We start from the raw sequence: 17235 nt of genomic DNA, 5'->3' as shown, positions 1-17235 counted from the left end.
TGGGTTTCTTTTAGTCAAAATGGAAACAAGGGGACAGAGGTTTGTTGGACATTATAAAGTATGCAAGTTATTGATAACGTTCGTGAGACCAGTACAGCCCGCCGTCGTAGGAATACCCGTAGGCCCACTGACCCGAAAACGAGGTCAGGAGCTGTACGTCGCGTAATTTTGGTGTGTGAACTTTTCGCAGTATGGCGTTAGAGGGCGCCTTCCTGATTTCACAACCAAAACAAACATGCATGTGGATGAGCGTTGTTCACAGCAAAAAAACTAGCTCAACGCTATGAAAATACTGCAGAAATGGGTAAGATCTCTGTTTATTTATCTTGTCATGCCACAGATGTGGGGCTATCATCATCTCTATGAAATTATACTACGAAACTACCCTCTTGCCTCTCACTTGGCACCAAAACTTGCCGCGAGTTGTAATGGAAGAATATGGTCAGTACTCGGTGGTTACTTCAAAGTTCAAGCAAGGCTCCCGAGCCTTATTATAGTTTCTAGAAGTAGAAGTAGTCAGTGGAAACTTGTTGTTTGGAAACTTTAGATGATCTTCCCATAGAGGGCGCTATCCATGGATTGACATCTCAAAACATCTGCTCCGTAAATATTCAAAAATACCACCTTTTTATACATCGTCTTGGCTGTGGAACCTTCACCATTTTAGCCTCCCATTTCGTTCTCCACTGAAGGTAATTGCTGTACTTCCTCTAATTCGACATGCCTCCAAAAAAGGACAAAAAACGTCTCGTTTCTAACGACTCGACCGATACACATGACATACAGCTGAGTGATGGCACCCTACCTACGTCTATTTCCGACAGTATACTTGATGTAATTCGTCAAGAATTGAAAGATATGAAATGTTGCATTCAAGATAAACTTGACGTTGTCATAACCAACCAGCAATCTCTATTGTCGAGAATCACCAAAATTGAAGACAATTATCAAGAACTAGAGAAGTCCGTCAACTATACTTCTCAGTCCATTGAAGAGATTAAGGCCGTAGACGAGTCGCTTTCGTCGAACCTCGCCAACGTTACCACCAGGCTTGAGCAGGCTGATTGTAAAATTGCTAAACTGGAAGAGGCTACACTGCAAATGGAACGCTACTCAAGAAGCTATAATATCCGATTTGGCGGCATTCCAGAACTTGTAGATGAACCCCCGTCTTATCCACACGAAAGAATAAAAGACATCCTGTTAGAAAAATGCAACTTTCAGCCTGAACTTGAAAATGCACATCGTTCAGGCCGATTCCCGAAGATGCCTACAGATCAACCCCGACATATTTTGGTGAAGTTCATCTACCGCCCTGAACGTCAACTAGTACTCAAACGATGCAAGAAGGCTCTGGCCGAGTGTGGAATCTACATGATTCAGGATCTCCCAGCAGCTGATGCAGCAAAGAAGAGAAGCCTGAAAGATGTTATGAGAAAGGCGTTTCAAGAAGGCAAGAAACCAAACTTTCGAAATGGCCAACTTTACATCAATGGCCAAAAACATGTTCAAAAAACATGTTCCAAAGTAAATTCCCCAGTCTGACTTACTAATCCTACTTCTGTTGTAACCAACCGGTGGTCTTTAAACTTTACTTTTTCAACTTTGGTAGCAGTACTGTCTTTGCTAGATAGGTGTCAATCCATAAATCTATGTATTTATAGTTTCCGTTGCCCTCTTGTGTTTATGTTTAACTTCTGTATTCATAATTTAGTATCAGTGTTTGTAAACTGTTTTGTATCTTGTTTTTTGTGTTTTTTGTTCCATGTTATGTTTGTGAATGTTTATGTGTTCAGGTATAAGACAAAACATCATAATTATGTCTCCCTCATTTACTCAAAATGGTTTCTAATTATATTCAACATATTGAAAAAAGTGTAATGTTATGCTGCTTCAAGTTTTAAATGAATCAAACAAATACTAGCATAGATCCAGATCTAAATTTTGAAGCCCCTGATATTGGCTGTGATTATTATGACCAAGATCAATTCCTTGATAACTTCAGGAGTAACACTGATAGTAAGTTATTACATATTAACGCTCGGAGTTTACCCAAAAATATTTCAAATATTGTTAATTATCTAAATCTATTGGAAAACTGTTTCTCGGTTATTGGGATATCTGAAACGTGGCTAAAGGATATTCAGGATCCACTGATTCAAATTCAAAATTACACAATTGAAGGTATTTGTAGACAAAATAAAAGAGGTGGTGGGGTAGCACTTTATATAAAACAAGATCTTGGATATAGTATTCGTAACGATTTATCTGTCAATGATTCTGAAATTGAGTCTTGTTTTATTGAACTTGTTAATACTCACAGGGTAAATGTTATTATTGGAATTGTATACAAACCACCCTGTGCTTCATGTGAGAATTTTACAGATCAAGTCAATAAAATATTAGGTCATGTTAATGCTGAGAATAAAAAGTGTTATATTATGGGCGATTTCAATATCAATTTACTCCAGTATGATACTGATAATACTGTAAAAAACTTTATCAATGTTCTTTCTTCTCATTCGTTCTATCCCACCATAAGCAAACCAACAAGAATTACAAGTTATAGTTCAACCTTAATTGACAATATATTAACAAATGATTTTCTGAACCATTCTGCTGGTATTTTAGTAACCGACATAAGTGACCATTTACCTGTATTTCTTATTATTGATCAATTTAAAGAAAAAAATCAGGGTGAACGAAAATATGTCAGACGTGATTTTAACATGAATAACGTAAAATGCTTTAATGATGATCTAAATGAGACTGATTGGAATTTTTTAAAGTCTCCAAATGATATTCATGATATATACAATACTTTCCTAGAGCATGTACAAACATTGTATGACAAAAATTTCCCTGTTCAAGAAATCAAATGCCGTTATGATAAATATAAGTCTCCATGGCTATCGGATGGTATTTATAATTCCATAAGAAGGAAAAATTACCTGTATAAAAAATTTCTTAAAAACCCTACTTTACAAAATAAATCTTGTTATACTGTATACAAAAACAAGTTATATTCTTTAATTAGAATATCAAAGAAAAATTACTTGAGTAAAAAATTCAACCAAGAAAAAGGCAATGTGAAAGGTACATGGAAGCTCATCAATTCATTATTAAATAAGAACAGGCAAAAAGCAAACCCCTCGTATTTTATTCAGGACGAAAAGAGAATAGATGATAACAAAGAAATTGCCGATTCATTTAGTGATTACTTTGTCAACATTGGCACCAGGCTTGCCAGTAACCTCCCATTGTGTAATACAGCGTTTGAATCTTTTCTGAATAACAGATGTTCACATTCTCTTTTCTTGACGCCCATTACGCAAGAGGAAATAGTGGATATTCTTAACAACATTCCTCATGGTAAAGCGTCTGGCTGTGACGGTTTAAATTCTTTTGTTATTAAACAGGCTAGTTACTCACTAGCGAAGCCATTAGCTGAGCTTTTCAATATGTCTTTAGCTTTAGGAATTTTTCCTGACGGGCTAAAAATAGGCAAAGTTACACCAATACATAAGAAGGGCAAGAAGCATGATATTAACAATTATAGGCCCATAACAGTAGTATCTATTTTCTCAAAAACTTATGAAAAGTTAATATATTCTAGATTAAACTCTTTTATAAGCAAAAACAATATTCTGTCTGAATCACAATTTGGATTCAGAGAAAATCGCTCAACTGACCTAGCAATTACGTATGTAGTTAATAAATTATCACAAGCTATTGATGATAAGAACATCTCTGTTGGTATATTTTTGGACTTGTCCAAGGCTTTCGACACGGTTAATCATGAAATCTTGCTTCGTAAATTAGAACACTACGGTATCCGTGGAATAGCATTGGACTTGTTCAAAAGTTACTTATCAAATAGAAAACAATTTGTTTCGTATAATGCTGTCAATTCTATTGATCAACTTATTTCTTGTGGTGTTCCTCAAGGTTCTGTGTTGGGTCCCTTACTTTTTATTATTTACATCAATGACATTTGTAACTCATCTGATATTATTTCATTTTGCTTATTTGCAGATGACACAAGTTTATTATACAGTCATAATAATGTAGATGCCGCGATTCAGAACCTTAATTTGGAACTTCAAAAAATAAGTACTTGGCTTTTAGCCAATAAGTTATGTATTAATGTCCTAAAATCTAATTATGTTATATTTTGTGCAAATCAATATAAATATACTCAATCTATTCCCTTAGTTCTAAATGGTATCAGTTTGAATCAAGTGAAAGTTACGAAATTCTTAGGTATATATATTGATGAACATCTAACTTGGAAATATCATATCAATGATGTATCAAGTAAATTATCAAAAAATGTGGGTATAATGAATCGTTTAAAGTTTTTCTTACCTAGTAATATTTTATTGACCATCTATAATTCTTTTGTTCTGCCGTATTTAAACTACTGCATTCTCATATGGGGTGGTTCTTCAACTCGGTGTGAGAGACTATTTACTTTGCAAAAGCGGGCTGTTCGCATAATTTCTAATGCTGGTTATCGTGATCATTCAGCCCCACTTTTTAAACAATTTAAACTTCTAAAATTAAATGATCTTTATTGCCTTAATTTAGGTAAATTTATGTATAAATACAACCATAATGCATTACCTTCTTGTTTTAACTCTTTCTTTACATTAACTTCAAATATTCATTCTTATGATACTCGAAGTACTCGTAACAAAAAACTTTATGTCCGTTTTAACAGAACATCATTGTTTAGAAATAGTCTTGTCCAACGTGGTACTACATATTGGAATAGTCTCAGCGATTCGTTAAAATCTTCACCTACTTTGTCAAATTTTGCTAAAAAAATTAAAGCACAGTTCTTTAATTCTTAGTTTTGAATGTAAAGTTATGATATATTTTCCGGATGATGTTTTGTCTTTGTACCTACATGTATCATGTTTCTATGTAAGTCAGTGTTGTGATAGTCTGTTGGTGTGTTTATTTGTTTGTTTGTTTCTTGTCTGTCCGTAGGTACGGGAACAAAAGCTTTTGCTTCACCCTATGCCTAAATGTTGTCCTGTCTGCGATTATTTATTCAACTTCCGTGTAAATTGTTATTGTTTTTATTTTTATCTCTGGTTTGTCATTATATACTCATTATCATGTATCGTAACTTTAACGATATACACAAATGTAACTTAATGCATGGCAGCATTGAAATAAATGTGAATGAATGAAATGAATGAATGAAATAGATTCAAGGGAACTCAGCAAACTCCCACAGCACAGGGGGATATATAACTATGAACTGCACAAATCAAGAAATTTTGATTCAGTAACCAGACGAAAATATTTATTCTAGTCATTGTGAAATCAGCGGTTAGCTGGGGGATTCAAACCCACAACCTTGTGATTGCATTGCAAGTCCTGCAGTCTAACCACTTGACCACGGTGACCATGGTTATTGATGCTGGATAACAAACACAACTTCTTAATGTATTCTGATATCTCCTCTTTTTCTCCTATTTCTGACTGATTTACATGATGTAATTATAACTAAATTGGTTGATTCAATGAGTTCGATTTGGTTTCTTTCCGATTCTGCAGAAAAACTACATAATTGTGTACACCGTGCTCATCATACTCCTAGTGATCTGCTATTACAGTTATGGTGATACACCCGTCCCACCCAGGGGATTCTCTGGAATCCATTCTGAGGATCCACTCGACAGGAAGGAACTTTTACAACTCATGAAAGAAATCGGACAAACATATATCAACGTCAAAACCAAAAAAGTAAACTGGAATTTAAGTTACAAAATCCTTACCCTCACTATTACAAAAAAAACAGTATCTTATTTGCCCAGACATAAAGCAGGCCTCGAAGCAACCCATTGCCTTGGTGCCCTTTGCTTTTGCTGTGATGACTTGTGAAAGGTTCCTGTATAAGTTTACATTTTCCTCATAGAGATGCCCCTTACAAAAGGGAAATTGCTGTGCTCCTCCAAGAGTGAAGTTCAAAGCCAGAATAAGGATTTGCTTTTGGGTGTTGACACAATTTAAAGACTGTGGACACTATCGGTAATTGTCAAAGACCAGTCTTCACAGTTTGTGTATCTCAACATATGCACAAAATAGCAAGTTCTGCTCCCCAGTGGTTTTAATGGATCGTTAAGGCTTCGGACTAAAATCTTGTATGTGACAAATTGATTTTTATTATAATAAACCATTTCAAATCAAATTGGATTTTGGTGGACAAGTGAAAAAGTTGTCAGAGTTCAAAAATGACAAGCTTCGGCCTAAAAAATGGTCCACTGGCTAGTCACTTAAAGAGTTAAAGGCAGGGTAAAAAACTTTGGTAAAATGTCAAAGGCACATAAATGTAACGAAAGTGTGAAAATTTGGGCTTTTGAAGTTGCAACAAAATAGTGAAAGGAAAAAACCACCCTTGTTGCATAGACCTGCCCCTGAAGCGATTCTCAGCTTAATTTGTTTGCAAAACTTCATGCTCTAAAACTATAGGCAAAAAGGGTTAATTCAACAATTTAAGTGTTAATTCAACATTTCTCAAAATAATTCCTTGGAATTGTTGGATCAGCTTTTTAAATGTTAAACTGGCACATAAATTGTTGACTGAATACTTTACAATGCTGGGTATAACATATAAAATGCTGGATTCAACACTTTCAAAGTGTTGTCACTCTCCGAACTCTTGCAAGTGTTGGATTCAACTCTTGAGTTTTTAGAGTGTAGCTCTCCAGTGCTTTTTACCATAAGTTGTTATGGTTATTGTTTTTTTAAAGTAATTACCAAAGGCATCCTCCTTTTAAAATTAAAGCAAGCCAGAGAAAACCTAAAATGCCTTTTTTTTCCTTCTTTGTTTCTTTACAATTAGCCTTTTACAAAACACTGCAGAGATTGCGCTGTAGTCATCAGCTCGGGTCAGCTTTTGGACAAGGCTGCGGGCAAGGAGATAGACGATGCGTCATGCGTAATACGCATGAACGACGCCCCCATTGTCGGCCATACACAAGATGTTGGTCGTAAAACGACACTACGAGTTGTGTGCTTCAGGTCATTACCATTCCTGAAAGATTCAATGCTTATTGGTCGAGGAAAGACGGATATGGTAAGAAACAAGTAAATAAACCCAAAGGGAAACTGACTGGGTAAAGTTTAATGTAACTTTTAGGATCAAAAATTTGCCAAGTCAGGCAAGTCATCAGACACACAAGGCCTGAAGGCCACTTCAAGGTGTGGGCTACAATCAACTATTTTTTCCAGGGGCTGTTGAAACCTACTCCTGGGGCTGAAACAGGGTTACCCCCTTTACATTCCATTTATAGATGTAGGCTTGGGCATCATCCATCAGAAGCCTGGCTGATAGAGCATAAAGCACTACATGTACCTCCCCAATTTTATGAAATAGTAATGGTTTGTGTCTTGCTTAAGGACAACATGACTGGGACTCGAACCCACATTCTGCTGATCAAATGCCAGAGTTTGAATCTAGTGCTCTTATGACCACTAGGCGGTGACACATTTATTTTCAAATCAATTTTGAAATTCAATTTACAAAACCGTAATTTGGTATGATACACTCCAATTGTTTTATATATTTTCCTGGCACTGTATAATTTCCACTTGCTTAAATTCTGCCACTTAGGAGCTTGTCTTAAGTGCTGTATAGATGTCCAGGGGTCGATTTCACAAAGAGTTAGGACTAGTTCTAACGTAGGACTTGTCCTAAGAGATATCAAAAACGTACAGCTAGTCCTAAGTTAGAACTAGTAACTCGTCCTAACTGGAGATAAGACAAGTCCTAACTCTTTGTGAAATCCACCCCTTGCTATTCTTACCACAGGTTGCAGTATGGGGTGCCGATAACCCAGGTCATAACGTCAGATCCAACTATTTGCTGAAGAGAGTCTTAGATGCTTACAGACATAGCCCCATTGAGGTCTACTCCATGATGGATAAAGGAGAGAAGAAAGTCGTTGAGGTGTTTGAGAAGGAGCTTGGGATCAACAGGTTAAGTAGGGGAGGGGACCGTTTCCTAGTACCTTTGGCTAGAGGCATTGTTAAATCTTTCATTTTCCAGGGATACATTTCCAGACTTTTATCTGAATTCAAACTTAAAGGCACTGGACACATTTGGTTATTACTCAAAATGTATATAAGCATAAAAACTTACTTGGTAACAAACAACGGAGAGGTGTTGATAGTATCAAACATTTTGAGAAATAACTCCCTCTAAAGTGACGTAGTTTTTGAGAAAGAGGTAATACATGTATCTCACTAAAAGTTTTTGAATCTGAGAAAGACTCTGCTCTGGTGACTCTAAGCAGAGTGTCTTAATCAAATGAGCTTGCTTGGTGACAAGGGGATGATCATTTAATGTGAAAGTCTTGGATTGCAGTGGCGAGATACTAGAAAACGAGTTAGCTGATCAATTGTTATGTTTTTAATCTCTGTCAATCTTTGTGTTACAGGGTAGATACCAACACCTGGGTGTCTACTGGAGTGTTCACTATGATGTTAGCCATTCAGATATGCGACAGTGTCACGGTGTATGGAATGGTAGATGAGGACTATTGTAGGTGAGATTAAAATCAGAACAACTTCCATTGCCATCTCTTTCTTACTTTCAGTTTTAAACTGCTAACTGAGCGGAATGTTTTTAACGGAAATGGTATTTTAACTTGTTTATAACGCACCTGTTCACCATTTTAATGTATTTTTGATATGTGTACACTTCTGAATTTGTAATTGTCTATTAAAAAATCAGGCCCCAACTTAAAGGTTTAAAAAAAGTAAGAACACTTCTGCCGTTGACGGCGCGCGTCAAAGGACAATGCCGCTGTCGTCATTTGTGGGAGTTTGCTTTGTTATACCTCCACGCTGCAACAAAGCGGCTTTACAAAGTGCGAGTGATTACGTAATGTAGCCTTTCGCAAATCTCTCAGAAAAGCGCTGGATAAGGGTGTTCGAAATGATTGTTTTTTTTTACACAATTAAAATCGATTTATAATCTCATGACTCGATTTCCTTATTCATTGAAAACATTTCAAATGAAATTCGGCAAAGTTCACGACTGGACATTTTAGTTCAAGCAGGTCTTTACGTGACCAACGAAGGGAGGATGGTGGGTTGGGTTGGCGTAGTACTGCAGGTGGAAGGCGAGGAAAGATACTGCTTTATTTTTCTTCGCCTTCCACCTCTAGATCCTCGGTTCGAATCACGCCGAGGGCCACTATGTTTCAGTCTTTTCCTGTTTTGCGTGGGTTCCCCCTTTATTAATAATCTAGGGTTTTTCTCCCACATTAAACCACTTCCTTCCTTGTTTTCTATTCCCTTGGCTAGTACAGTGATTAAGGTTGCTTTTCTGGGAATCCTCGGCTTCATAACCAGAATAAATGAAATGATTGAGGTCGCCTGTGGACAGGTGTGCCTTAAGTTAGAGTAAAAACAAATTTGTTTTCCCCTGTTAATCTTGTTTACAGGTTGCATCCAAATTCCTACGTACCATACCATTACTACGGACGATCTATGCTCGAGTGTGAGATGTACAAACAGAACCAGCAAGAGACCAAAGATGGCAGCCACCGCTTCTTGTCTGAGAAAAGTTTATTCCGACGATGGGCCGAGATGTTTGATATCAAATTCCAATATCCAAAGTGGAACTTTACAAAACCAAATGTGAAAATATTCAAAGACGATTCTGTTCTGCTGGAAGCTGGTGTGGCTTGACTCGACTATCCAGGGTCTTCTGTTCCACGATACGATTGATTGTTAATTACTCTTTTAACAGGGCACCAGTTTCACCGAAGTGGGTATATAGATTGGCAAACACTGCAAAAATTGTTGACCATAAAAACATACTTGTTGAGAAACAAGGATTTGTCAGTGGAAATTTTGTGAATTTTTAAAGAGAGAAAAAACCTCCCCTTGTTACTGTATTTTTACAGTTTCATAACAAATGGCTTAAAGGGTTTTGGTACTTGTTGTAGTAGGTCAAAACATGAATCCCTAATCACTGTGCATGAAGATTTACCTGTAGAAATACCGTAGCAATGTTTTCAGGGGAGTTGCTTAAATCGGTTGTAAATAATCTGTGAAAGTTTGTGTTTCGTGTTGTACAAAAAGGACTCCAAATTATTTTAAAGGCAGTGGACACTATTGGTAATTACTCAAAATAGTTATCATCACAAAACCTTTCTTGATTACCAGTAATGGGGAGAGGTTGATAGTATCAAACATTGTGAGAAACAGCTCCCTCTGAAGTGACATAGTTTTCGAGAAAGAAGTAATTTTCCACAAATTTGATTTCGAGACCTCAAGTTTAAAACTTGAGGTCTCGAAATCAAGCATCAGAAAGCACACAACTTCGTGTCACAAGGGTGTTTTTTCTTTCATTATTATCTCGCAACTTCTACAACCGATTGAGCTGAAATTTTCACAGGTTGGTTATTTTATGCATATGTTGAGATACACCAAGTGAGAAGACTGGTCTTTGACAATTACCAGTAGTGTCCAGTGTCTTTAAGTCACAAATGGTAAAGAAGGGGTGAGTGCAGTCAACTAAAGTCTCGAATGGTAAAAAAGGGGAGTATTTTTCATCGGATTTTGATTTAAGCGATCAATACAAACTGGATACTCACTGGAAGGAGGAAAAGATAGGATATGGGGTCACAAAGGCTATGCCTAATTAATATACCCATTAAATCGTAAGTAGTAAGTAGTGGTCTTCAAATGCAACTTCCTTGACTGAATGTATTTCAGACATAAGTATTTCGCTTGATGACTGGTTACTAACTTTGTTATCATTGAGCTTGCAGATTAACAGCCTTGACACACGAGGCAGTTTTACTGGGCAACTTGGTGCCAAGCAACTGCAGTGCATGCGAAATGAGCACTTAGGTGGCAGACGAATATTTGTCCTAAAAGTCATAAATACTGTCCCCAAATTTTCAACAAAGATTGTCTTCTCTTCTGTGAGATTACCAGGAAATGGTTGCCTGTAAATTGCAAGGTGTGATTTTATTTCCATGTACTTTGTTTTATAAAGAAGCTGAAATATGGAAATATGTTTAATATTTTAAGAAAGCCAAAGATAAAGTTTGAGAACATTTTATAAAAGAATAAGTAATTTATTTTCTGAAATTTGAGATTATGCAATAGTTAATTTATCAATAATATAAATGATTATGTACTAATTAAAGTTCAACAGAATAATTTTGCAGAGGTGCCAGCTAATTTAAACATTTATAGTGATATAATGTCTTAGTAAGTAGTTTTGTCTTGTGTAGTGCAATAAACATTAAAATTTACCAGAAATTTGTATTCAACAAGGTTCTGCTTTGATAACTAGAGGTGGTTTTCTTGCACAATTAGAGCAGAAGTTCCCCACAAATTCACTGAATGAATCCAATGCAAACGCCAAATAAAAATAAAGAAAAACAAAGATGACAATTGACAAAACAAGTTCTTGTTTGATAAATATTCCTTTATTCAGTTTGTTTCATTAAAAAGTGAGGACTGATGAGCAACCAATTAAAAGTAATTGAGATATAAATAAACTGCCGTCTGATTCAGGAACATAATGCGTAGCCTGATTAATAGAACAAAGGAGAAGGGCAGGGGCGAGATTCCCCCATCCTCTTGGGCAATTGGATAAAACCGCTGGGCAGTATTATTTTGTGCTTTTAAAGAATAATAGAAAAATCACCAAAAATCACTCTGTACATTTGATAACTCGTCAAAATAAATTTGTGACATCCAATTCCCCTCAAAACTACAATTTTAATTTTAAGACAAAAACAAGTTTAGTAAAATAGAGACCAAGTAATGCTCGGTTGTTCCTTTACAGGGAAAAATTGTATACCCATTACCACACCACACCATGCCACATATTGATCGCCAAATGAAGAAAGTAAACATTTTTAAATAGATAACAACAAATGCAAGCAAGTGGTTTGTGATGAATCTTTCACTATTCTAAATGCATTTGAAAATAAAGCAGTTTCCAACTGCTGGAAAGAGAATCAGGGGATATTAATTGTTGATATGTTTTGTTCTTATTTTGTAAATTTCCTCTCCTTTTTTTTTTAATCTTCACTGTCAATTCTCTACTGGTTGAAATCACTGAAGCTGAATAAATGCGACATAAAATGAAGGAAAAAAGAAACGGATAAAATCAAGGTGTTTCACCATTTGCTTTTCTTTTAATGAATGACACACCAAGGGGCTGCAGGGTCAACTTCAGTTTTGTGATCCACTCATTTTTAACAGATAGAGTCCTTATGAAAATGGAAAATTACAAGATTCTAATAAAATCACGCTGTGTTTGATACCCTTCAAGTGCAAAATCCAAAACATTCCCGAGTTTTGATGATACTCGACCAAAAAGTGGCATTGAATTTGACCTTTAAACTATCACAGAAAATCCTCTCAGGAATGTACCCATCGATTTTCTCGTCTTTTGACACCATTTTAAGGCGAGGTAAAGTGACTTGTTATTTATCACCCCACTTTCTTGAGGACTGTATCTGTATATCCCTTGCAAAATGCGCAGTGCAGTCACCTGCACCTATCCTTTCAGCCATATGGTCAAAATCATGCACAAAAGATTTGACTTCCAAAATAACACGCATTGTTTGGGGTGGCATGAGAAATCAATAGATCCTATGTGCATGACGGAAAGCTACAAGTACGCTGAAGTAATGCCCCGATTTGTACGCACAAAGAAGAGCTATCGGCAAATTTGGCCCCAGGATGACACTTTTTGCGTGTGACATCATAGGGGTCTATTAGAAAAGGAGGGCAACACAACACCCAATAAGCCTTTTTGAGGTATGACGGTTGTGATAGGAGTGTACTGTTTGGGTTGGGTGTATAATACACACAGTTTTACCCAAACCTTATAGTGCAATAGCATTGTGTCCGCCATATCTCAATAAAGGCTTATTTGACCATAGTGCCCCTCTCTTCAAAGGAACATAACTGCTACTAGCGGCTGGAACTCAGAATTTAAGCTTTCACCTTTTAGGTACAACTATCATTAATCTTTGAAAGCAAAATATTTCTTACCCTCAAAAATAAACAGTCCTGGCATTTCCTCTTTGAGAGGGCAAGGCCAATAAACAAATTTAAAGGCACTTCCACTATGGACACTTCTGACAGGGCACCAAGGCCAAGACCAAGGCAAAGAATTAAATATACGGCCCGTTGACCAGGGGTAATCACGTCAAAAGTGCTTTTTAAAATCGATAAGTATTAACAGAGACGGTCAGACCATACCTGTTTTGCCTCCCTGGAATTTGAAACCAAACTGAAATATATAAAATTAGTTGATAAAGTTTCGAGGAAAAAAAACACACATAACGATGAACACTTCGTATGGAGTTTCATGACTTTTTATTTTGTGGAAAATCGCACCTAATTGTTTGAGAATATTCCTCATAAATTAGAACTGTCAATCAAGTTTATAAAAAATAAGTTTTTCAGATTAAAAATCAAATTTGTTGACCATACTTTCATTTTAATATAGACACAACACAGACATTCTCCTGAGTACACTGAAATCAAACAATAGACATATGTTTTGCATATGTGCACTACTTTACCCTCCTACTCTCTGACCATTCAATATCATCCACTGGGGATTTGGAATGATAGATAAACTATGCCAGCCTGCAACATGACATCATCTGGTGAATGCTGTATACAGTCAACCCTCCTACAGTCTCACCATTCAACATCATTTACTGTGGTTGTGAATGACAGGTAAACTTTGCCAGCCTGCAACTTGATTTCATTTGTAAGATGCATCTGCACAGTCCACAGTCAACCCTCCCACTGTGTGACCATTCAATAACATAATCAATCAATTAGAATAGGAGGGTTAATGCAAGATTCAAGAAAAAAAAATGTCTTCTTCGACAATGGTCGACAACATCTCAGATTAATGTTCTACATTTGTCACATTGTGGGCCAGCTTCTCAAAGCTTCAAAGAGGTTACCAGTCAAAATATAAGGTCATCAGTTTCATTAGCTTAGCAGAACCATTTTTGATATGCAATGTTTTCTGCTTAGCTGCTCTGTTAAGCTGGATTTATCACGGTCATCATTTAAAATGAAAGTAAAATAATCGTTTGGCACGCAATACAACACTATGTTCTTCCTCATCTCGGATGGATTTATTGTAAATGTTCATTCTGGATCACCTGAAGAACATGTCTCGTCTCCGCTTTGGATCTAAGCGGGTGCTCCCAATGACGCTTATCGATTGAATGTTCGACACAACGGACGCTGAGGTAGATGGAACCTTATCCGAGGACTTTGTATCTGACTCCTTTTCCTTATCATCCTCCGTAGAATCTGATTTACTCATTTCAGCATCCGGCTGCGAAACAGCTTTTGACTCGGGGTCGGTGTTATTCGGTAGTTTGGTTTTCGTTTCAGAGTCTTTGGTTTCCGTATCCACAGAAGGGTCGTCTGTTTTTTGGTCCGCCTGATTCTCCACCGGGTTGGCTTCCAATGGGCTGGTTTCCACTGGCGATAAGCCTGTGTCCGCTACACTAGGGCCAACCTCTTTACTGGTGGATGTCGTTTGGCATGGCTCATTGCCTTCTGTAGGTTTTATTTCCGATGGTTCAGTTGCAGCGATTTGTGTTTCTGTGGATTCTTGTGTTTCTGTTTGTTGTTGTGTTTCTTGGGATTCTTGTGTTTCTGTAGGTTGTAGTGTTGCTGTAGGTTGTTGTGTTTCTGTGGATTCTTGTGTTTCTGTTAGTTGTTGTGATTCTATGGATTGTTGTGTTTCTGTAGGTTGTTGTGTTTCTGTTAGTTGTTGTGTTTCTGTAGGTTGTTGTGTTTCTGTGGATGGTAGAGTTTCTTGGAATTCCTCTTTGACTGCTGCTGGTTGAACGGATAACGTTAAACCTGGAATGAATACCGATGGTGATTGCCCTGAGACGGTGTCTGAAGGATTGTCAGCCGCAGCAGCAGTTTCACTCTGCATCTCTGCATCGTCAACAGGCTCCTGCTTAATCACAATCTCTTCAGTACTAACAGTTTGAGAGGTTTGTGTTGCATCCTCCGTCTTGATTTCAAGTTTGACAGGCTCAGTTACCTCCATTCTTTCTTCAGCTGCTGAAGCAGGTTTAGATTGATCGTCCGATTCGGCAACGCTGGATTCCACCTCCATCTTAACTTGTGGGTCAAGACATGGCTCTGTCTTGATGTCAGAGTCACCAGGTGCTGTGTTGACATCAGCACTTTCTGAATCCACCTCCATTGGTTGATCCACTTCCTCTTTCACTATAGTTGACGATTTGATATCAACACTGTCACCTGTAAGCGCATCAACACCGCTTGTTATATCAACAGACGATCTCCTTTGTGGATCCACTTTTTGATCGGTGGATAGAGGCGGAGTGGATGACTCCATCTTTGCTAATGTTTTGTCATCGGCTACTGTTGATGAACTTTCTTCAGTTTTAACCTCGGTCTTCACATCCACTGTTTGGTTTTTTGATTTCACGGAAACAGTTGATGTCATTTTGACTGGATCCACTGACTTATCAGCCAATGTTCCCTGCGGAGTTGTTGATGTACTTTGTTGAGAGATGGCTGTGAAGGGATTTGTGGCGGGATCGAAGGAAGCTCCTAAGCCTTCCTCCCCTGGGGTTGGCGTTTCTAGAAGCGAGGACTGTTGGTAAACAAAAGCAAGATAAATATTTTAGTATTTTAATGCAAAGCAACTTCAATCCAGCCAAAAGTTCAACTTAAACGAACCTCTAATCTGAATAGATAAAATTTTATAAATACTTCAAAGAACCTTTAAAGAAAAAACAGCATAAAATAATTATTTTAGTATTTAAATAATGCGTATCAATCTAGCAAAAACTTAAACATAGGGAACCTCTAATCTATACAGATTTAAGTTAGATAAACACTTCAATGAACCTAAATAAATACACACCACCCAAATTTAAAGGCACTATTGGTAATTGACAAAGACTAGCCTTCACAGTTGGTGCATCTCAACATATGCATAAAATAACAAACCGGTGAAAATTTGAGCTCAATCGGCCGTCGAAGTTGCGAGATAATAATGAAAGAAAAATCACCCTTGTCACACGGAGATGGGTGCTTTCAGATGCTTGATTTCGAGACCTCAAATTCTAAATCTGAGGTCTCTAAATCAAATTCATAGAAAATTACTTCTTTCTCAAGAAATTCGCTACTTCAGAGGGAGCCGTTTCTCACAATGTTTTATACCATCAACCTCTCCCTATTACTCGTTACCAAATAAGGTTTTATGCTAATAACTATTTTGAGTAATTAACAATAGTGTCCACTGCCTTTAACACAACAGTGTAAATCCTTTGGTCTAATTACGAGGGCATTAGTTTAAATTTTATGTTTATCTTAATATTAACAATTACGGTTTTTCAAATGAAAATGTAACAAAATAAAATAAATAAATATTTTAACAAAATGGTAAAAACAATCAACATCTAAAAAGACTCGCTTTTATGGTAACAAGTTTTCTTTTTGCCAACCAAGCTCTTGGAGGACCCTGCTTGGTAAATAAACCCCAGTAACAATGAGTTCAAAATATGTAAAAGCAATCTGATGAAACCCATACAAACTGCACAACTGAATTACAGTTAAAAATTTTCATTATTAACTGATTTACTCAGCCAGCCATATAATCAATACGCTCAGCGAGCATACAGTTAAAACTGTATCAAGTCTCTGCATATATTACACCAATACAGAGTAAACTTAAGACATGACCAACAAATTATAGCTGTTGGTAAAATACAGTTCAAATTCAATTAAATGCATAAACCTCAAAGTACACAAATTCACCAGACAAAATCTCTCAGCAACAAAAGCTCCAATATGATTAAATACAGGGTCTTCATACAGGACGACAACAATGTCAAACAAAGCAATGTCAACTGCAGAAGTATTCAAACTGCAGATTGTTTGCAAAACACTCGACAGAAAAACAGAAAAAAGCAAAGCAAAGAGTACCAATCCAAACACTCATGAAAGAGTTCTTAACAAAAACTTCCCAAAGCACACAGAGGCTAAAGAGACCAAAGATATTGTTTCATTGCGTTTTTGTTAAATAAGTAATAGTGACTGTTTACTTACATCTTTGGCATCTTCGAAACACAAGGGATGGTATGTCTGTAAAATTAAAACAAAATAAAAAAATTACAAAAGGTGTTATATTTCTGAGGATGAATGCAAACT

General features: G+C 36.8%; 2 protein-coding genes across 2 annotated transcripts in view; one reads left to right on the top strand and one right to left on the bottom strand.

Annotated features, from left to right (window-relative positions):
• The first annotated feature begins 218 nt into the window (after window positions 1–218).
• LOC117293820 (alpha-N-acetyl-neuraminyl-2,3-beta-galactosyl-1,3-N-acetyl-galactosaminide alpha-2,6-sialyltransferase-like) lies at window positions 219–10149 on the top strand. The gene is made up of 6 exons (XM_033776273.1): window positions 219–304; window positions 5572–5760; window positions 6860–7093; window positions 7829–7995; window positions 8457–8564; window positions 9468–10149. The coding sequence occupies exons 1-6, from the start codon at window positions 284–286 to the stop codon at window positions 9712–9714; spliced, it is 966 nt and encodes a 321-aa protein (XP_033632164.1). The 5' UTR covers window positions 219–283; the 3' UTR covers window positions 9715–10149.
• Window positions 10150–14004: 3855 nt separating this feature from the next.
• Window positions 14005–17235, bottom strand: part of LOC117293273 (pre-mRNA cleavage complex 2 protein Pcf11-like) — a 28263-nt gene continuing 25032 nt past the window's right edge. The window contains exons 16-17 of the mRNA XM_033775508.1: window positions 17134–17169; window positions 14005–15673 (exon numbers count right to left, since the gene is read on the bottom strand). Of these exons, the coding sequence (XP_033631399.1) occupies window positions 14186–15673; window positions 17134–17169 (1524 nt within the window). The 3' untranslated portion in view covers window positions 14005–14185. The remainder of the gene's footprint in view (window positions 15674–17133; window positions 17170–17235) is intronic.

The sequence above is a fragment of the Asterias rubens genome, chromosome 8 (genome assembly GCF_902459465.1).
Source record: "Asterias rubens chromosome 8, eAstRub1.3, whole genome shotgun sequence".
Classification (NCBI taxonomy): Eukaryota; Metazoa; Echinodermata; class Asteroidea; order Forcipulatida; family Asteriidae; genus Asterias; species Asterias rubens.
Note: the sequence above shows the minus strand (reverse complement) of the source record. Positions and strands in the feature narration are given on the sequence as shown.

Excerpts from the sequence above, each read along its gene's own strand:
- LOC117293820 (XM_033776273.1), top strand. The coding sequence starts at position 284 with ATGAAAATACTGCAGAAATGG. Across the intron at positions 5,761-6,859 it reads TCAACGTCAAAACCAAAAAA|CCTTTTACAAAACACTGCAG; the intron begins GTAAACTGGAAT and ends CTTTACAATTAG. Across the intron at positions 7,094-7,828 it reads GTCGAGGAAAGACGGATATG|GTTGCAGTATGGGGTGCCGA; the intron begins GTAAGAAACAAG and ends TTCTTACCACAG.